The 23,675-nt window shown below is 32.5% G+C and overlaps 1 protein-coding gene across 2 annotated transcripts in view; it reads right to left on the bottom strand.

Moving 5' to 3' along the window:
- LOC132698263 (BTB/POZ domain-containing protein 8) overlaps positions 1-23,675 on the bottom strand; it is a 57,825-nt gene that overhangs the window by 13,067 nt on the left and 21,083 nt on the right. Inside the window, exons 3-4 of one of the 2 annotated variants that reach the window (XM_060664233.1) lie at positions 14,975-15,185; positions 2,929-3,118 (exon numbers count right to left, since the gene is read on the bottom strand). In XM_060664233.1, the coding sequence (XP_060520216.1) occupies positions 2,929-3,118; positions 14,975-15,185 (401 nt within the window). The remainder of the gene's footprint in view (positions 1-2,928; positions 3,119-14,974; positions 15,186-23,675) is intronic. The other variant, XM_060664234.1, reaches the window with a different exon arrangement.

Raw genomic sequence — 23,675 nt, 5'->3', positions numbered from 1 at the left:
ACCTTTTGTTTCATTAAGATATTTCAATTAGAATTAGTGAATTCCAAAAAATGATTTTAATTTTTTTTCTCGATAAACATCGCAGATGTGAATAAATTTTAAGGTACTAAAAAGTTACTAAACAAAACCGAAAATTCATTTGCTTATAAAGAAAAAGTCTTACTTTAAAATGCAAAAATATCTCGAAAATCTTGATATTAAATTTTAAAACACCCTACGATAAGCCTTGGTTAGTTTGAAACTTCTAGCGAATAAAATAGAAAACTTTATTAAAAAATAATTATGCAAATTTCAAATTGAACACTCTATTCTCTACACAAAATGCAAAGACACTTGTTAACTAATCGTTTTACAAATTAGAGACGGCCAGCAAGTTAAAAATGATACAGTTTTTCCTATTTTGTTCTAAAATACTTCATTGTAAGCCTATATTGTATTATATATTGTACATTGTAAGTCTATATACAACCAATTTAAAAATAAAATAAATAAATAAAAACGATTTACATTATAATACTCACGATACTGTTAAAAATGAACCTAGCAAGAAAGATTCTAGAATGACACCCGAAAAAGAGAATACGTACCATTCTGCCGACAAAGTCGCCCCATGTAACAGCAGTAGATATTAGATATGAAATGACCACCCAATGAAGAATTGAATCCACGGGTCACAAAATCGACTGTTAAACACGGTGGTGTGTCATGCTATGGGTTTGGACAAACTTATTAGAAGAACATGGAATAATGGACATATGATGTGATGTGACCTAGAAATTTCAACAAGACAATAACCCTAAACATAGGGCACGGTCAGTAAGAAGGTGGTTCAGCAAAACCTCGTTGATGAAATAAAATGGCCCTCATATAGTCCAGATCTGAACCCGAATGAAAATATGTGGAATGATCTTAAGAAAATGATTCAACCAAAGCAGCTTAAAAACGTGGACAAATTAGTGAAGGGTATTCAAGAAGCTTAATATTTCATCCCATTCAATGTCTGTGCAAAGGATCTTCTATCCAGCGGTAGATGAAGCTAAAGGTTATCCTACTAAATACTGATTTTTTTTATTGTAAAAATTAAATAGATAGAATTCGTTTTTAATTTGTCGACCATTGATTTTTGAAAAAAAAAAAACTGTTTAAAAGTTTTCTGGATTCCTCCTACGTCGATTTTTTATAAATAAAACTTGCTGACGTTTCGCCAATCGTCCTGTTGGCTTCTTCAGAACTTAACTGAAATTAGCTAGCATTACCTGCTTATATATTGTTTGAGGGGGCAGAGCTAAAGGAGGGGCATGAACATTGTCTCCGATGAATGATTTCCACATTGGAAAAAGGTAAAGACCTGAGTCGCGGTTAAAGTTGTTTGGTTGCTTATAGATTTCTATAGATTCTCGGATTTTTCTTTTAGTTTTATCGAATAAGATTTGATATCCGGTTTGCTGTAATTGCTGATGAGTTAATTTGTAGTAGTCTTAAGGCTGTTGCATGTTCTTTGAGTCTAATTGATACTTTCCGTCCGGTTGTTTCTAAAAGAATTGATTAAACTACAAGAATTTTAGTTTCACTGAATAAAATTTTAGATCCGGTTTCGGGATTGTGTTCGGTAACTGCTGACGAGATTATTTGTCGTGTATTGTTTGCCGCATATGCATGGAATGCTGTAAACTTCCGCTATCTCAAACGGAATTTTGTCTTTGAGGGATCGCAGATGCTGAGAGATTTTTGGACAAGTGGTAAATCTGGTTTTGACATTATTTCTTAATAAAAATCACCAGTTATGCCCCCCCCCCCCACACCCCTGGTGGGGTTGCTTTTGGACTGATTGTATTTGGAAGGTTGTGATGAAATGTATTTTGTGATTTTTAATTTAAATTAGTTCAACGACTCGAGTTGAGATAGTTTTATACGGCTCTGTAAACAAAAGAGTTGATAACCGATAATTTCTGGGTACGATGGTGACAATGCATGTCTGTGTGCGTAAGTTTTCTCTAGGTCTGAATTTCTATTCATAAGAATGGGACATTATTATTAGATTCTAATTCAAAGGTAACACGTATGTATGTATGTATGCTAGACCATGAGGCAAAATAACAAAAGTATCATGAACGTAGCGTTTCCATAATTTTTGTATTTAGATGGAAGGTGTCGTTGGCTTTCTCCCCGAAGGCTTCCATAAATATATTCGCGATGCCTCGTGATAATATAGAACCCATAGCAGTTCCCGACGTTTGTTTGTTTTCAATTAAGATGAGACGGTTTGGTTCCACATTTTTGGATTTTAATATGTCTCAAATAATGTTGAGAGTTTCAGCAGCCTTAGGAAAGAGGGATTCTATGTCGAAACTAACCAGAATATCGTTTGGACTTAATGTAATGGTTTTTATTTATTCAATGAAAAGAAAGGCATTACCTACAAAACAAGTTAGTTTCCCTGTAAAGGGTTTTAAGATAGAAGCTAAATATTTTTCTAAAGAATATGTTAGGGAGCAATGCGTTCAGGCTTTGTAATATTAGATTTACTAGGTTCAAATTTTATAAAGGATTTTTGGGGTTTCAAATAGAATTTCATTAGCTGTTTGAGATGGCAGTTTGTTTAGGATAGACTCGATATGTGAAAAAGACTAAGTCGGAACCTTTTGCAAGAACTGATTTTTTTGTCTCAGAATGTTGGTCCAATGATACATTTACCACTGTGTTTGATCGTTGAGAAGAGTTTAATCAGAAAAAAATGTTAAATTCTTTTATAAATGATGATTGATTTGGAGTAGAATGTGTTGTATATATCTAGATAAATAGATAAATATCACATGAAAAACTACAAAAAAGTAGTCATACATTAAAATTCTGGGTAGTTTTTGTTTAACTACCCGCCACTGTACACACTTACTTCCAAAAACAAAACAGGTTAACTTATGTACATACCAGCGCATGGTTTATGAAAATTATGGCAATGACGTTGCTTGAGCGCATGCTCGACGACTTCCTTCAAGCCCTCTAATCCCAGCATGTCGGCCAGGGACGACAATTCGACTAAACTAATCGAATCAGGTACGTGAGCCGCTCCGCTATATATGTGGCACAACGAGAAATAAACTGTTTCGTACGAAAAACCCTAAAAAGAAATAAAACAAAATGTAGTAAAAAAATTAAAAACCGATTAAAATTACTGAGAATCATGTCTACAGAAAAGCTAAGAGTGGTAGAATACAATACAATTTTATGCATTACAAACCATAACGTTATTAGCGAAGATTAAACGGCAGAAGGCAGAGTGTACAGGGTGGCCCATTTAAGAGGGGCCTATACCTTATCTCGAAACCTACGGGGGTAAGAAAAAAAATTAAATACAAAAGTGTTTCTATTAAAATGACCTTTCTTTTGTTTTCCTAACCGTCACTTTTATATATACAAGGTGGTAAAACAAAATTATCTAAAAATAGTCCTTTCAAAGACAAATTCAACGATATATATGAGTATGTCAGACACTACTATGTTATATAACTGAAATTGCTATTAAAGTGAGTATTTGAAAATCCAATAATATACAGGGTGTTTCATTTAAGAAAATTGAGAAAAGTATCATTTTGCGAAAAAACATTTTAAATTTGATCATCATTGCCTGAAGAAAAGCATTTTTTCCGTAAACATAATAAATGAAAATAGATGAAAAAAAGCTTAAAAAGTTAATAAGCAACCCAACAATTATGATTTAAACATAACCCGAATTCTGAAGATGATCGTTAATAAATTCGAAACGGTGCATCACAGTCATATAAGGGGTGTTTTTTTCGATGTATAGAACTTTAAGTTGCACTAAAACAACGATGGATTATTCAATTGCCATAAATTTTATTTATCCGAAAGATAATCTTGTGGCATTACATTTTAAATATGATTTCTGGCATATGACCGCCACGGCTGGCGCGGATGTAGTCCAATCTGGACGTCCAATTTTCGATGACTTTTTCCAACACTTGTGGCCGTATATCGGCAATAACACGGACCAATGATTCCACCAGTATGGACTGGTGCAATCGCACCAAACAGTCAGTTTTTCTGGACGTAACGGTGTTTCGACATACACTTGAGGATTAGCTTCGCTCCAAATGCGGCAATTTTGTTTGTTGACGTAGCCATTCAACCAGAAGTGCGCTTCATCGCTAAACAAAATTCGCTTATGAAAATCGGGAACATCGGCAATCTCGTTTTGGGCCCATTCGACGAATCTACGCCTTACTTGATGATCGTTTGGCTTCAATTTTTGTACGAGATGAATTTTGTAAGCACGTAAACCAAGATCCTTCCGCAAAATCTTCCATAAAGTGGATGGACACAGATTCAATTCCTGTGCTCGATGGCGGATGGACTCATTCGGGTCTTCCTCAATGCTACGCTCTACAGCAGCAATAGCTTCTTCTGTACGCACCGTACGGCGTCTCTGGGGATGCGAGTTATCAATAAGAGTAAACGTGGTGCGAAAACATTCCATGGTTAATCGAATTAACTGCTCCGATGGACGATTTTGTCGACGATAAAATGGACGTAGTGCGCGATACGTATTCCGCACAGAACCATTATTTTAGAAATAAAATTGCACTATTTGCAAGCGTTGTTCAGGCGTGAGTCTATTCATGATGAATTGCCAAACCAAACTGAGAATAAATCACTTGACAGCTGTTAAATCGGTCACCATCTTGAACAGTAATGCCAACTTAAAGTTCTATACATCGAAAAAAAACACCCATTATATCGTTGAATTTGTTTTGGAAAGGACTATCAAAAAATGTAATAAAATGTAGAGTGTTCTATTTAACAAAATATATCTTTTTTTTACCACTTTGTATATAAAAAAATAGGAAAAAAAAGGTAATTTTAATAGAAATATTTAAAAAATTTTGGTAACCCCCGTAGCTTTCGACATAAGGTATACGTCCTTCATATACGGGCCACCCTGTACACTGTAACTCTTTTAATTACTTAAATCCTTCAGAATTCCGCGTAATTTCCTTGTTACCATTGGGATATTAGTATATTATGAAATAAGTTTATCAACATGTCGCACACTATAGTGAACGGTTAAAATATGAAACAAAATTCATTAAAAATCAGCTGTTGGATTTTTTATTTGGATTTGTCCATGTTTTGCAGTAAACATAAAATATATAGGGTGATTCAAAAAGTAATGTTGATACCAATTTCCTTTTATTTTATTCATGCAATTAATGAAATGAACAAGCAAGTAGCTAGTTACTGGTACTAAATGGTTACAATTACATTTCCATCAGTACAAAAATTGAATATGACGCATCTCAATGAAACCCAGTGAATTTGAATATGGAGACCAAACCGGAATACAAGCATAAGTTTGTAATTTGTTTAACCCAAAATATCCAGAAATACATATTACAATATCCACAGTGAATAACATTGATAGAAAATTTATAAAAACGGGGCATAGAAAAGATCGTCTACGGCCAGGTCGTTTAAAAACTAGTGAGAACACAAGGTTAAATGTTTTATGAGAATGTTTCTGTAAAGGTAGACAAGGATTAATTCTGCTGAATACTGGTGTTTAGAACTTCCATTATGCAAAAACGTTTTTTAACACGTTTCGGCTAGAAAGTATCACTAGCCGCTATCAGGTGGAAACTGAGCGGACGAACGAATTTATCAGCATTTTAGAGAAACATTGGAATCCCGACACGGACACGGCACTGGTGACGAACGAGTAAGCATTACACTTGCCAAAGAAATGTCTATGCACAGCTAGGGACAGTGGCGCGCTGGTTCGCAGTCAACTCAATCACCACCGCTGGATAAAGGCAATACTCTTAGTCGACGCGACCCAACGCTTTGAAGAAATGAAAGAACTTCTTTTCGAAGACAAAACCTATTTTCAATAAAATTAACATGCAGATCAAACATGACAGGAAACAACAGAGGCGTCAATCAACCGAACGGATCAGTTACTTCCCACCCCAGCAGAATCACTGTTATATATAAGTCGTCGAAACATTGATGGTTGTGGAAGGAAACCTCCTGGAAAAAGGACTGAATTTCGCCAAAACACCTAAAGAACTTCCGGTTCTGCATGAAATAAGCAATAAAAAAATAAGCCAACGAACAATATGACGAGAATGGAGAAATGAAGCAAAAGACTATTAAGGTACTTCCATCTGATAAAGGAACTGCTACCGTTATCCTAATTACCACTGATTACGATAATAAAATAGTCAAATTATTGTGAGAAGGAACATACAGGCTACTAACCAACACAGTTACTGGAAAAAATAATTTACAAAATAATTAGTAAACACAGGGATTATATTGTGGAAAGCACCACACCACACCACAGCATACCACACACGGCTTGCCAAAGAACCACAAACCTGACATGCCACACAGGCCAATTACAAATTCCAGAAATTCGCTAGAAAATAAGCTGGCTCAATATCTGTTGGAGATAACCCCTTACAAGGAAAATCGCAGTCATTCGCCAAGAACTCTGCCCACTTTGTTGATATAATAAAGACAACACCCTTATTTTGTCAGTTTCGATGTAGAAAGCCTATACACTAACGTACCTTTGGACGCAGCTCTAGGGATTGTTAGCTTCAAGAAGATTTAACATTGTCACAAAGACCTGCACTACCACTGGAAGACATCATGGAACTATTGGATTGCTGCCTACGTAATTCGTATTTTTGAACTGAAAGACCATTTCTAAGTAGAAAATGATGGCTTGCCGATGAGATCACCATATTCACCGGTAGTAACAAATATTTACATGGAATGGTTCGAGGAAGAAACTATCAAATTAACAACTAACAAACCTAAACGTTGGTTGAGATATATCGACGACATCTTCACAATATGGGACAAAGTCTGGGAACAGCTACAACATGTCCTCCATCAAGTTAATGGCATCACTCCGTCTCTAAAATTCACAATCGAGATAGAGAAAACCGGAGCAATACCATTCCTCGATTAATACCTCCGTGTACCGAAACCATACAGGCCAATAACTAAACGCATCATCAACCACTCAGCAACAACCAAACGAGGAATAATTCAAGAGTGAAGACTATCTGCAGCAACCAAGCTCTACTGAACAACGAAGTTAAACGAATTAAGGAAGATATATTTCAAGATTGTTTTGTTGTAATTATTAAATAATTTTAATCAAGAACTGCCCACCTCGCAAGAGAAACGCAAGAATCGATTTTTATGCAGAATGACAAACTAGTTTTTTTTCTTCCAAATTATGAGATACAGTGACGGAAAACTAATTGGAAACGATACCTTACGATTATTTTAATTGGTGGTACTAAAAACTTTTTTCAAGATATTTCGAATATTATTTTATTTTGACTATTGTTGGGATGTATATTTATTATTTTCCTATTAAGCATAAAAAACCTACATTTTTTAAAGGTAAACTAGTGGGCTTATTATGAGATTGAATATCGCTACCATAGAGATTTAGTGAGTGCTCAATATAATAAATAGTGGTCAAATCTTTCCCCGAATATCGGCAGATACGGGTAATATAAGTTTGTAACGAAAATGAAAGATAATTTATTATTAATCTCCATAGGAAAACCGTATTTAACGACAAGACAAGACAAGCTCGGAGACGTTGTAATCTAGATATTCCTCTATAGCATAAAAAGCATTTTTGGTTAAATTATTTTTAAGTACACTTTTGTATTTTTTTTAACCTCAGTGCGAAGTTTATTACAGAGTTTAACTGGTAGAACTATCGGGCTATTTGCTACCTTAGCCACCCTACCTAGGCAATATCAAGTTAAAATTGACCATAAAATCATATTGACCGTTTCTCATCTCAGAGTAATCTGATGTATTATTTTTTACATGCATAATATATAGAGACGGGAACGTTATTAAATTTACTTTAGGAAATAACGTTTTGCAAGAGTAAATAAAATAATCCTCAGTATTCTCTTTTGTGCTGTGAACACCTCACGCTCCTGACACAGTTATCCGAACACACAATTGCATATGACAAGTAGGATTGTAGGTAGTCGTAATAGTAAAGTAACAAAAGCTGAACATCAACTTTATATCGCAATTGCCAAAGTACATACGCATGAACTGACAGTTTTCTAAGTACTGCATCAACCTAATTACTTCACTTAAAGTGTTCGTCAAAACTCCCAGATATTTCACAACTCTGGATTGTTTAACCGTTTTATTATTTAATTTAACAAGAATACTCTTATTTAAATCTGTCTAGCTAAACAGCATCATTTCTGTTTTCGATTCATTTAAAGTAAGTCCTCTTTCATTGCAAAAAAATATCATTTTATTTTTTGATATGTTGGATAAAATATCTAAACTAGCATATGAGGTTGTGACGACCGCATCGTCCGCGTATGCAGCAACATAATGACTAGGAAATTCCTGCATAATATTATCAAAGAAAATTATGAATAAAAGTGATTTGCTTTCTTGAGGTACTCCACTGATAACTGGAGCATAAGATGAACTAACTGAGATGTAATTATTTTTTAAATTGTTTTTTTTTGTTCTCTTCCAGTACGGTAAGATTTTATCAAACAATATTTCCGCGCATCCCGCTCTTATAGAATTTATCGAGCATTAATTCTATACCTATCACATCATCAAGCTCTCCTCAAATCAAAAAAGAGAGGCAACGAGATAAAAAAATTATATAAAGACATTATAGCTTCCTCTGTCGAATGGCCACTTAAAAAAAATTCTTTATTAAAAAATCATTCTGATCTTTTAAAAAAGCATTTTTCAAAGTTTTTGAGAAAACTGACAATAGACATATACCCCGGTAATTAGACATCAAATGTCTCCCCCCTTATGAACTGGGACTATAATTGTCTTTAACCTGATACGTCATGGAGGGCTACCACACTGTCAGTAACAAACTCGATAAGAGAGCACGGAATCCCATCCCCGCTTCTTAGTAACAAACAAAATAACGTCGAATATTTCATGCTCTTCATAAAGGATTAAAAAAAGTGAGTTTGTTATTATTTTAATGTTTGATATTTTTTTGTTTTTATTGGTGATTTATTTTTATTTATTATTTTGTTTACAGATTCCATAAAAAAATAAAAATAAAATTCTCAACAGCTTTCTGATAGTTAACGAATCGGTTCCCCTTCTCATCAACAAAACAATCTGGTTGTTTTTCGTGGCATTGTGAAGTATGAGAATTGTTTTTTCTGATTGTCCATGCTATGTGTGAAACATTATTTGATCTGGAGGACAAATTAGCGTAATAAGTTTGCTTAATTTAATTTTTTGCTCGTGAAGTTTTTTTAATGCTTTTGTACCGTGTAAATACATTCTGGTCTTTAAAAGATATTATAATATACATCTTTTACAGAGATCTCGAAGAAATTGACCTTCCATGGAATGAATAATTTTTAATGCGTCTTTACATTGCGCATCTTTAAGATGGACGTTGAAGTTTTCACATATAAAAGCTAAAGTTGATGGCTTAGTTACCCTATGCAACAATTCATCCAACATATCTATAAAACATTGACTTTTCCAGCGAAGGTGTCCTGTATAAACAGCCAACAAGATACTTTTGATTATTTACCTTTAATTCAGTCAAAGCGTATTCAAATTTTGTTTCAACGCTATTTCGTGTAATATTAATTTCGTTAAATATGTCTCAGATATGTAAACTACATGCGGTTGAAGGACAGAATCTAGTACACGCTCAAGATGAAGGGTTGACACTTGGACAGCAGTTTTTACTGAAAATCCAAAAGAAAATTGACAAAATAAATAAGAACCAAATGTTCAGATTTTCACGAAATTGTCATGTGAATATATATAATTTCGTGAAAATCTGAACTTTTAGTTGTTATTTATTTTGTTAAATGGATTTTCATCAAGTAAAAGCCGCCTCAGTTCAATAAATAAAATTGGTTCTGATAGGAAACGTTATATTTGATGCCGACGAAATAAAGAATATGACACGCGTTACACTATGAAAACAGTGAAATTTAGAGGTGGTATCATGGCATGGGGTAGTTTCTGCTGGAATGGAATAACTGGTATCATGAATCAGCATGAATACATCAACGTACTGGTAAGCGTGATGCAACCATACGTAGAAAAAAAAAATTATCAGTACTTTGAAAATTCTGCTAGGAGGGTCACTGCTTGGTTACAGTATAATTATTTAGATGTTTTACAGGGCCAATAGAAAATCTGTGGAAGATGATGATCGCTAAATGAAGAAGAGAAGCTTGGACCAACATTTCCCTAGAGACTTGCAGACCTCTAATACTGTTTATCCCTAGGAGATTTTTGGAAGTAATTGAATTGCTGACTAAATAAATAATATATTTCCAATTAGTTTGCCGCTTAAAAATGCAGTTTTTTATAAATAAATTATCCTATGCTATCCTATTAAAATGATATAATATTCGAAATATCTTGGTCAAGTTTTTTAGTACCAACAAATAAAATTATCATAATAATATATAGAATATAGTACAAGAAACAAAAGATTTTCCTGATTTCTAGGAGTAAAACAAATAAAAATTTATTCAAAGTTAAGAGTACGAAATACAGAACATCTATTGAGATATTTCATCCAAATTTGGTACACACTTTTATCTTAACGAGAGCCAAAAGCGGGTTTCAATTTAATTAGTGGGGAGATACTAGACAATATTTTATTACCCAAGGAAACATCCTGCATCAAATAATATCATAAAATATTTTAACCGGATGACCTCTATCACATTATTATAATACGTACCATATTCTGGTAGTTAAGTTTTCCCATAATGGAACGATACAGGTCACTGCGGAACATCCTACGTAATAAAACAAGTATTTTCAAATTTCAGTAAAAAAATTGGGACCTATGCAAATTTAAAATGAAATAAGTTTCAATATCTAAAAATTTTACAACGGAATTCGTAAAAATAAAATCACACAAAATTCTTCAAGAACCTGTTCTAGAAAATGCAAAAACAAATACGAATTAAATTCATTTCTCGTCCTCATATCGCACACCGCGGGTTCCCTCGCTAATTAAGTTCAGAGAAAGTTTTTTTATAACCCGAAAACAATGTGATCGATTTTTATCGTTAATTAACCGGATTAATAATAAACGAGAGTCTCGGGAGAACGGAACGACCGGCAATTCTATTCATTCAATGACGATGGAGTTTCCAACGATTGGCCAATTAACGGCAACAATACAGTACTCGCCAGTACTGTCCTTCCAAAATTTCGCACATTGAACGCGATTATTGCTGTAATTTGGTAATAACGAATAATCGTTATGTAGGGCTATACAGAGAGAAGCCGTTACATTGACATCATCGTCTTGAAATTAGCATTGTTGCCTTGAGATTTTAAAGCTACAGCTAGAGGCGCGTGGCATATATCTTAATACCTTGCTACCTCTACTGGTTTCAGGAAGGACAACCACTTTATAATAATAATTTTCTAAAAATTTGCGCACTAAACCTAGACCCTTATTTTCAGGGAGGACAACCACTTTATAATAATACTTTTCTAAAAATGTGCGCACTTAACCTAGACACTTATAAGTCCAATGAATATTTTCTGAAACCGTCATATTTCTTTTAGGGATAATACATAATAAATAATTTATTGCGATAGAGTTTAAGACCTCCGCGTTTCGTGAAAAATGAACTAGATGTAGTTATTGATGATTTTGTAGCGAAAAATTCGATAACTGTTTGCATGACAATGGAAATTATGATATCGTAAGACTAAAAATAATGTTTAAATTTGAAAAGTACAAACTCCTTTGGTTCCTAAGCTTCACAGGGCACCATAATCCCTTAATTAGTTTAAATCAAAGTGTACATATACATACATACATGCCTATTTTTGATAATTAACTATTACTATGACAGTTTCGCAGTCTTAACTAAGCAATTTTGATAGAAAAAAAGTGTTTATATATATATATATATATATATATATATATATATATATATATATATATATATATATATATATATATATATATATATATATATATATATTAAATAACAAAAATGCAGTTGCGGCAAGATGCAGAACAGTCTTATATTCATTACACATATTTGCGTAATTCATAAGAGGAACATTGTTTTTTGTTGTTTTCTGATAGTGGCAAGGAATCAACAAAAAACAAGTGGCATCTTTTAAAATATCAAGAATGTGCAGGACCTCAAGGAAGAAGATAAGACACAAAGACTAATATTTTGTAAGCTTACGCCAGAAAAACTAAGACGAATCTTCTTTCACAACACAAGGGGTGCGAAACAGAAAAAAATTGCACTATTGGAATACAGAAAAATATTTCGAACTCAAACGTTCTTTGCGTTATTCTGTTAATGCTTGGTGTGGAATTAAAAAGAACAAAGTTGTAGGACCTATATTTTATAAAGGTGCATTATCAGGTGATAGATACCAGAAGAAGTAGAAGAGTTTATAGATAATAGACTAATAATAATAATAATAAAGTTGGTGAAATTATTTGGAACAAGATGGAGCGCCTCCACACAATGTTGCTGGAGCAACAGACTATCTCAACAATAAATGTAGAGAATGGATTGGAAGACACGGAACAGCGATATGGGCAGCTAATACCATACGGTTCTAGACACTTTTTTATGCGGTCATTTCAAAAATAAGAGGGAATTAGGACTGAAATAAATAATATAAACAGCAATCATTCTAAAAGGATTAATCAAGCTATAGAAGCTTAGAAAAAATAAAAAACGGCTATTGGCTACTTTCAACATTTGGTCAAATACAATAATTAAATAAATATATTATTAACTCTTGTTATTGTTTATATCATAGAAATTAAATATGAAACAGTATAACAAATATTGTTTCTGTCAAAATGGCCTAACAAAGACGTAAAAACAAATAATGAAACTATTGCCTCATAAGTGAAAATTAAGTTAAATATCGTAAATCATAATGTGTTCTATATTAAAAAAAAAGAAAGGTTATATGATACTTTCAACATTTGGCCAAATACAAGAATTAAATAAATATATTATTAATTCTTGTTATTGTTCATATAGTAGATATTAAATATTAAACAGTTTAACAGGTATTGTTTCTGTCAAAATGGCCTAACAAAGACGTCAAAACAAATAATGAAACTCCTAAATGAAAATTAAGTCAAATATCGTAAACCATTTTAAAAACAACTTTTAAAGTGTTATCTTAGTTGACGGTATAGTATACAGGCTATTCCATAAAAAAATATATAGTTTTATAAGAGTTTAAACGTAACACGAAAGAAAAGTTTCAGTTGTACACTACAACTGAACGAGTAGTGTTATAGAATCTGAATATTTGGTACTTTTCTAATGCCAATGAATAAAATGAGGATTCATGTGTGATGGATATCGATTGTTGTATCGATTAAAAATTCCTTTCTAGATGATAAACACTTGGTCAGCCCATATTACATCTTTAAAGAAATGAGGACTCCGGAAGGTTATATTATAACGTACGTGATCATTATTGAGGGGTTACTATAAACTTTTTGTAGTTGCTTTGGTTCCAGTTTATTTATGTTTCCGATATTGTTATTAACTAGATATTCCGGTATTGAAGCTATTTTGTCAAATTTTGAGATACTCAGACACAGGGTGTAATCTAGCTTTTGTGTCTAATTAGACTAGATCCGATTCTGCCATTAAACAAAACACTCTTATATCAATCTCACAGGGCTCTAGCGGGTTTTAAAGAGGAGCAAATTTGCGAGAATGTCGAAGAACACATGATATTATCAGTTTTATACTCAACATTTGTCACATTCTGTAGGAATTTCCTTCAGCACTATTAGGTGTCAATGAGTCGCTAAATAAAATATGAAAGTTAATTTAAAACGAATAAGTTTGACATATTACAAGAAGAGTTTTATAATGCCAGAATACGTACTGCAAGAATAGTAAACGAGGTGAATATCAAGACCTTGGACTGGCATCTACGCAGTCCAGACCGTAACCCAATAGAATATTTATTAGTTCAAATGCATAGGTAGTTTAAGCTCATCATCCCTCTCTTTCGATGATGCAGAAAAAGTTATCAAGCAAATATGGACTAAAATCAATCAAGCACAAATTAAGCAACTGCTTCAAAGTAAGAGTCGTCGCTCTCAAGCTGTTATCAGGAGTAGTGGAGGAAACAACCGATATTGACGCTTTATTGTATTTATGTTTATGATTTTGGGTCAATTTTTTCTGTAATAAACTGTAATTATTACGTCTGACATTAAGTTCCGTATTTCGTTTATCAAGTGAGATAAAGACGTGAATAAAAAAGACTTAGGCAGACACAATAGTGTTGACGGTTGCTGTTTTTTTTAAACACTCTGTACATGAAAATAACTTAAATTAAAATAAAAATGTTTTTGGTTACAATTAAAAAAATACATATCCAAATTGAGTCAGCAGTTTGCGAAAAAAAATTGAAAATTCGAAATTGGCCCAAATTTTGATGCGAAGTGTATGTATATAGTTTAAGTTTAAGTTTAAGACTTCTAATATGGCGGCTTGACAAATCCAACATCGAATCGGCATAAATAAAATCGTCTAAAAGTCGAGCACAAGCTAATTCATTTAAATTTTTTAAAATATTGGACTTGAAAAAACCAAGTTTAAGTTTATTTTATAAATATTTAAAATAAAAAATCAGTTAGTGTTTACGATAAGCCTCGACAAAAAAACTAGAACCAACATCAAGCAGTTAGTGTTTACGATAAGCCTCGACAAAAAAACTAGAACCAACATCAAGCCGGTAGGGTTACTAAACAATACCTTCATTTACCTCTTAACAAGTATCTACCTCTTATCTCTTATTAGGCACATGAATTCAGTCATTATAACATCTCAAAAATTCAGTTGGCGACTTAACAGACAGCGCTACGGTTGTGAACTTATGGGGTCGTTGTTCTTACCTGTAGGGATATCACGTTCCCAGACTTTTCTAGCCAATTGCCGCTCAATAACGCAGCGAAATATTGACACCTCGAAGACAAAATACATTTGTGGGCCTTAATTTTGCGCCCGTCTACGTCCACGACTACGTCTGGTCCGATTTCCTCCAGGAACATACGTAGCAGGTCCGTACCTAAGCGACGCACGGCTTTCTTTGGTTGCAGCGTACTGCTAAAGAACAAAAAGAAAAATTAATCGATTATAACTATACGCGAACGGAGAAGCAACATTTAAATTCACTAAAAAACATTATTTCTCTAACGGTAGATAACGATTGATTCTGGTCAATACTCGTGTTTCAAGCTTCCATTGCCTAAAAGAACTCTGCCCACTTTGTTGACATAATGAAGACAACACCCTTAAATCAGGGAGATTATTATGACAGTTTCGAAGTAGAATGTCACGACCATACCTTTGGACGCATCCCTAGCGAATATTAGGACCAAGCTTCAAGAAGATTCAACATTGTGGGAAAGACCCGCACTACCATTGGAAGTCATCATGGACCTACTGGATTGCTGCCTACGTAATTCGTATTTTCAATTGAAAATTGAAGACGATGACTTGCCAATGAGATCACCACATGCGCTGGTAGTAGCAAATATTTACATGAAATGGTTCAAGGAAGAAACTGTCAAATCATCATCTAACAAACCTAAATGTTACTTGAAATATGTCGACGACACCTTTATAATATGGGACAAAGACTGGGAACAGCTAGAACATGCCCTGGATCACATTAATGGCATCACTCGGTCTATAAAATTCATAATGGAGAAGGAGAAAAACGGAGCATTCCTTGATGTCTTGGTCACCATATCGAATTCAGATTAGTACCTGCATGGTCAGAAACCCCATACATACAGGCCAATAACTAAACGAGTCATCCCACCAATTAGCAACAACTAAACGAGGAATGATCCAAAAGAGTAAAGACTATCTTCAGCAACCGAACTCTACTTAACGACAAAGTTGAAAGAATTAAAGGTCTAATGCAGAACGGTTAGTCAAAGAGACTGATTGAAGACGTGAATACTAAGTCTCAATAAAAAAGCAACACATAAATCAGTGTCCAGAGAAAAGTTTCCGGAAAGATCAGGAGAACTGGAACAAAACAACGTCAAAGCCGCCTTCCGTGGTTTAATAACGAAAACAAAACCAGAAAACATTACACACAACAAAAAGTGTCTACTGTCCCGCATCAGGAACCTTGAGCTGTCCCACCCCTCAACGTTGCCCAACCGATGACGTTGGCTAGATCGTAGAGCTCAGTTCTCACTTGATAACGGTTAGCCGAAACGTCGCGTCGTGTTAAAAAAAGCGTTTATAGACAATGAAAGTTCGAAAAAGCAGTATTGAGTAAAAATAAATCTCGGACTCCCAAATATTGTTGTCCAAATATATATATATATATATATATATATATATATATATATATATATATATATATATATATATATATATATATATATATATATATATATATATATATATATATATATATATATATATATATATATATATATATATATATATATATATATATATATATATATATATATATATATATATATATATATATATATATATATATATATATATATATATATATATATATATATACTATAAAGTAAAATCTAGATTTTTTTGTTTAAAATGTACACAACTAAGAGTTCTGTCTAAGAGGCATGATGGGCCTACTAAAGCGTAAGTGTTGTGGTGTGATAATATTTTAATTCCCTAATAAACCATTTCATTTGTCCGAAGTAATTGGAATTTGATTAATTAACTTACTTACCTTTGTTAAAAACTAAAACATTTTTTACTGGAAATTTTCCTCTCCCATATGTAGAATTTTTATTCTTTTTGTTTTAGGTTTTCTTGAGTAGCATTGTATTGATACTAAATACATATTTCTACTTTGCGGAGATTTATACGCTCAAATTCTATTTTGCTCAAAAAAATCACTGGCAATTTTATCTGTCAAATTTCTTGCAATTCGGTAGTAGAGATTGCAATATTTTCATGCATCGTGTTTACTGTGCCTCTCAGATAAACCATGATCAAGAATGTTTCCTTTTGTATACATTGTTTTACCGCAGTGTTATTATTATTTAATAAAAAGTTGGAGATTCAAAACTACATTGCAGCAAATTATATATATTTTTAAGAAAGTTATAAAAAAAGTGAAGTTTTAAAAGCGAGCATATTTCCCGCCATACTATTATGATGTCTTCAATCCTATAGAGTGCATGAAGCACCAACTAAAATTAAGCATTAAGTCTAGTATTGTAGAGTAAATTAAAAAATATAATAAGGATATAATTGAAAAAATTTAGTCAACCATGTTCTTAATGTAAAAAGTTCTTATATTGCTTAAAATTATATTGTTAAACCATTACATTTAATTTAGGTGGAGATAACGATATCCGATACCAGAACTGCATACAGAATGATATAAATCAATACACTGAACGTTTAAAATATGGACCAAATTTATTTGAAAATCAAGTATTGGATTTCAAGAAAAACAGTATGCAGTAAACATGAAATATACAGGGTGGGTCAAAAGTAGATATCGATATCGTGATATGGGAATATGGACTCTTTCTGTTTTTTTCTTATCAGTTATGACCCACTTTAAAATCCTGATCTGCATCAACGGTTAAGAAACAATTTTGACAAAAAAAATTCCAGACATAGTCCGATCATTTTGTCGATTAAGCTTGTTAATCATTTGCCTAATTCGTTGAAACAGACACATAGCGCAGCTGAGTTTAAATACAGAGTAAAAACCAATGTACTTCGTCATGTCTTTTATAGCTTAAATGAATTTTTTGACTGTGATAATATATTGTTGTAGTCTAATGTTTAAATAAATAAAAATGAAAAAAAAAGATTATAATGAGGTCGAAGCAGATATTAATTTCAATCTGTTGTTACTTATAGTGCTACTTTTTGCTCGCGACTCTGCAATGCATTTCCTGAAAAGATACTTGCATCTTGAGATAAATGGGGAACCCTTGTCGTTTGCTACCAAGGCCAAAAACTTAGGAGTAACGGTGGACGTATTATTAAGATTTAGTGAGAACAAGATCTTAAAATCTTATATAAATATAATATATACAAAATATAAGCTAGTTTTTCTGTGCCTCAACACAGAACTGCTCTTTACGAGCGGGGTTTAACTATAATGCCACAAAAACTTTTAAACAGCATAGATATTTCTTTGCCTTATCATCCTTAAAACTATTGGAAAACAACATTAAAGTCGTGTTATTAGATAAACCATGATTACTTACTTTATTATGTATCTCAATTCTCAATAAAGACTATTATTATTATTATTATTATTATTATTATTATTATTATTATTTCGTTTCATCGTTTTACATTTCTCATTTACAGCATGTTTATTGCCACGCCCTTCTCTACACAATAGGACCGGCACAGGTAGTTTTATTGCATTGAATACGCCAAAATCAGTTTATCTGTGAAAGCACTATACCGTGAAGAACATCTGAAACAGATTCTGTAAACTACGCTTATACAGTAATCTGTAAACTTTGGTTAAATCTTATAGATTAAATAGTACAAATTGGCGGCTGCGCGATCACCACAGTTAAAGCTTCGAAGATATTAACGAAGAATTCGAAAAAAAAGTTTGCCATTTTTTTGGTTTATGTATGATAATGCTAACATATAAAATGTTGATGCAATAATTAAGAAAGCAACGAATATCTCTGAAGCAGACCTTACAAACAGTTAAGTTTACAAACAGTTAACTAATAAGTTTGTAGTCGGTTTGTCAACGAAGACGTGTTATTTTAGAATTCTAGATTATTACAACGTGACGAGGTTCAGTTTCTCCGAAACATAGTCTTATTTCGGATTTAAAGTTGCAATGCAAGAACACAGTAAATCTTAAATCTGATGAAAATAATTTATAAACTTAAAGCTCGAAAATAAATGTTATGCAGACATAACAAACCATCAACAGCCCATTTTTGGCGTTATTTATTGTTGTGGTCTTATTAAGTGATGACTCATGTAGCGAGTTACATAACCGCCGAGATTTCGAACATTCTTCACTTATGGCTTGCATTAAAAATGGGTAATATTAACGTTAATATCATGAAGACAATAATAAACTTTAGATTGGCATGACGCACGAAAAATTAACGAGGCAATCAATCGACGAACTATTCATCGAAAACATTCTTATTATGGTTAGAACACCTTTCCAGTAGTAAAATACGAAATAATTAAAGTCCTTGGCGCAATTTTTTTGTGTGCGGTACATTTAAATTTTAAATTATCATCGTTAAGTTTGTGTATTGTCTTCTGATATGCGATAGTTCACAAGCAGCAAACATAAATCAACGAGCTAAATAGCACTTTAGCTTTGCAAACAATGTATGTATATAACCAAATTATCTTTGAAGATAGAATGATGCAGTGTTCGGAATAGTATATTACTTATATGCTCTTTTCGATCTAACATTTTATAAATAAGCTAAATTTTCGGACCCTATTTAACGAAATTCACAAATATACCGGGTATCCCAGTAAAGGGTCCCAGAAATTGGCAAAAGAATTATTAGGTAAATAGGCCATTCATAATTTTTAAAATACGGCCCCGAGACATTTGATTACATTAAACATAGTTTGAGTAAGCATCATTTTTGAAGCAGAGACAAATTCAAAACTTTTAACGCTTTTTGCTCTATATCTAAAATGAAAGGGTGAAGGGGAGGAGGATGATTGCGATTGTTTACCCTACTACCAAATTTTTTCAAAAAAGAAAATGCAAAGATTTGCCTTTTATACGTCACTAAATAGTCCAACAACCCAGTGATAACTGCATCAAAACATTTTTATCCTAATCTAAAATAGGAACCTAAAACTAGAAAAAAAGGTGAATATTGTGAAGCATTTCCATTTTCGGCTTGTTATTAATCATTATTACTTTTTTTACATTACTTCGAAGAGGATAAAATTAGCCAGCAGCCGACGTTTTCAAATTTTTTATCCTTTATTTTTCCATTAAAAATTAAAATTAAAATCACTAATCAATTCTGGAAGACTAATTAATTTTATTAACTATTGACGAATTTCAGTAGTAATACAAACAGAACAGAAATCATTTGCTGCTATTCTTTCCTTACAGAAAAACAGCAAAGGCCATTAACGAAAAAGAGATTAAAATTTGTCTTACCTTTAAAACATAGTTATAGTTAGGAATAGAAAATTTTAAAGAAACCGGGTTTTTACAAAGAAACATAACAATTACGCTCCCTGGTGGACGTTTTATAAACTCGAATATAATTTCCAGCATTTTCTCTCGATTTACTATTTTTTTCTCAAGTTTCTAGGACTGTTCCGTTATTTTAAAAAACAACCTCAAATCTTTCCAATAAGAGATGTTAAACCATTAAACCAGTAAGGCAAAAGTTAAATAAAGGTACTCAAAAGTTTTTCGTAAGTTGCAACATTTTTGTGACCACTACGTTCTCCTAATCTTTCTATTTTGAATTTTAATGGAGGTTCTTATTTTGCGTAAAATTAGATGTGCAAAAGACGATCTGCAGCTGAACTTCATAAAACAATGTAATCTTCCGAACATCTAATAACATCCAAAAATTCTTCGTTCGTTTTATGTTTTCATTTTATACGATGAAGATAATTTAAATAAAACAATCTATAACAATGAAGTTTGCTTAAAACTTTTTGGCTTAACTGAATATTGACTAACTTATAATGATTACTTATTTCATTTACATAATTTTTTTAATAGAAAATTTTTCATTAAAGTTATATAAGGAACAGTTGTTAGCTTCTCGATACGTTATCGAAAAGAAACCATATACGAGCTACCCTTAAATGCAAAATTTCTAAAAAACCAAATTACAAATGATTATAAAAATATATAAAATAAGAAAAATTGCAAGCCATTGGGGCTCACAATTTTAATCTGTTTTAAGCAAAATTTTTTCGTTGAAAAATAACATGGTGAAAACAAAATTGTTTTTTGAATACTATTAATCGAAGAAAGTGGGTTTTTACGTAGTTATCTGCAGTTTTAATGTAGATTTCAGTCGGGTAAGTTATGAAAATGCAGGTTTTGATTATGACCTACTCGAAATCAAGAGCGAAAACCATTTATTTGTCCCAAAAAAGGGCTTTTAAGTAGATATCTGCTTTTTTAAGGTAGATTTGGGTGCACTAAGGAACGAAAAAGCAGATTCTGACAGGGATCTTTTCGAAATTGGCAACTATTTGACTCAGAAAGGGGATTTTACACCGATATCTAATGGTTTATAAAGGTTTTTCGTTACTATAAGACGCCAATTTTGACTAGTATTTGAAACATATGGACAACAAAAATTATCTGTTTGGATAAAAAATGATAGTTTGAGCTGATATCTGCAGTTTTGATGCGGTTTTAGTTTCGATATGTGTCGGAGGAGCCGATTTTGACTGGAATCTGTTTAAAAAGTGGAGGAAAAACCTACTATTAATCCAAGAAAGTGGGTTTTAAGTAATTATCTGCAGTTTTAAACTGGATTTCGGTCCGATAAGTTATGAAAATGCAGGTTTTGACTATAATCGGCTCGACGTCAACAGCGAAAACCAATTATTTGTTCCATAAAAAAAGGTTTATGTAAATAATTACTTTTCTAAGGTAGATTTCGTTACCATAAGACTCGAAAAAGCCGATTTTGAACAGGATGTGTTTGAAATGAGGAAGAAAAACCCACCATCAATCCAAGAAAATGGGCTTTTAAGTCGTCATCTTCAGTTTTCGATTTCTTCCTGGTAAGTTATGAAAATGCCTGTTTTGGCTACAATCTGCTATAAATCAAGCGCGAAAACCAATTATTTGTTCCAAAAGGAGGGGTTTTCAGTACATATCTGCATTTCTAAGTTAGGTTTCCGTGCAATAAGAGGCGAAAAAGCAGATTCTGATCGATCTTATCGAAATCGGCAACTATTTGACTCAGAAAGGGGGTTTTACGTCGAAATCTAATGGTTTATAAAGGTTTTTTCTACTATAACGCTTAAAGACGCCAATTTCTGACTAGCATTTCAAAGATATTGACATGAATATGAAACTGTTTGTATCAAAAAATGATAGTTTAAGCTGATATTTGCAGTTTTGATGCGGTTTTAGGTACGATATGTGTCGGAGGAGCCGATTTTGACTGGAATCTGCTTGAAAAATGGAAGAAAAACCTACTATTAATCCAAGAAAGTGGGGTTTTAAGTAGTTATCTGCAATTTTAATGTAGATTTGTATAAATCTATATCGACTTTTTTCTTTTTTTTTTTGGCGCATATATTTTGAAACACCCTGGATAAGGACTATTTGAGTCGCTTTTAAATATAATCAAATAGCTTTTCGTCACTATATTTTTGACGCCATATCTGACAGCTGTTGTTTTATTATGCCAACACTTTTATAAAGTGGTCATTTATCCTATACTTGTGTTGAAGTTAGATTTAATCGGTTATACAGGGTGAGTCAAAATGAAAAATATCTTCTTTCAATTTTATTAACAAAGTATTTTCTGAGGTATATACAATTTTAAGAACAAAACTCCGAAAATTTGTCAAATTATGAGAAAATATCGCAACAAGCCAAGGAAAATAAAAATGAATAGGTAAATTTTTAATTATGTAAAAAAAAAACCTTCCTTTCTTTCCATTAATTGAGAAATTCTGCCTTTCTTAAAAAACATCATCAATTTTGTATTAATTTTCTCAATTAATTTGTTGTTAGTTGCTTGCAACTTGCAACTCAAACATGAATTTTTCACTAGAAAAAATGGTCGACATAATTTTCGTACTGTGATCTAGCGAGAAGAATTTATTATTAGCTATGAGAATTTATAAGCAACATTATCCCGATAGAACGCAGTCCTCTAAAAGAATTCTTGAGAATTTTATGAATCATTTTACTCGAACTGGAAGTGTTGCATATGGAAAGAACGAACGAGGAAAATGAATTTCAAGTATTACTTAGTGTCACAAAAAATCCACATGTACCACAAATGTCCCAAGACTTAATAATTTCCAAGAGATGTGTGAATAATATTTTGCGAAAAAATAAGATACATTCTTATCATGTACAACTTCATCAAGGACTTAATAAAAATGATTATCAAATTAGATTAACATTTTGAGAATGGACATGAGAAAGCATTTTTGAGCAAGATGATTTTTTCGAATATGTGTTATTCAGGGATGAATAGACATTCAATAAAAACGGTTGTGTTAATAGGCACAATTTTTGAATATCATGCTAACAATAAACCTCATTTTAGGATAGAGAGGAAAAATGATCTTTAAATGTTTGGAGTGGTATTATAGGAAATAACGTTGGAGGGCCTCATTATTTTGAAAATACAGTTAATGGGCAAATTTACTCAGAATTTTTATAATGTGAGGCGGAGAATGTGGTTCGAAGTTACGAACTATTTAAATAATTTATTTCCTCAACGGTGGATAGGAAAAACTTATGAGCTAGCAAAGATGTACCCCAGGTGTATAAAACTGGGAGGATAAGCCGTTCAAAGGGTTAGTCATGAAATGCTAGCGAATGCTGCTCAATCGATTAAAGACCGTATTAGAGTGAAACTTAATTAAACAGTTCTTTTT

The sequence above is a fragment of the Cylas formicarius genome, unplaced genomic scaffold (genome assembly GCF_029955315.1).
Source record: "Cylas formicarius isolate icCylForm1 unplaced genomic scaffold, icCylForm1.1 PGA_scaffold_2__14_contigs__length_35257938, whole genome shotgun sequence".
NCBI lineage: Eukaryota > Metazoa > Arthropoda > Insecta > Coleoptera > Brentidae > Cylas > Cylas formicarius.
This window is presented reverse-complemented; position numbering and strand designations above follow the sequence as displayed.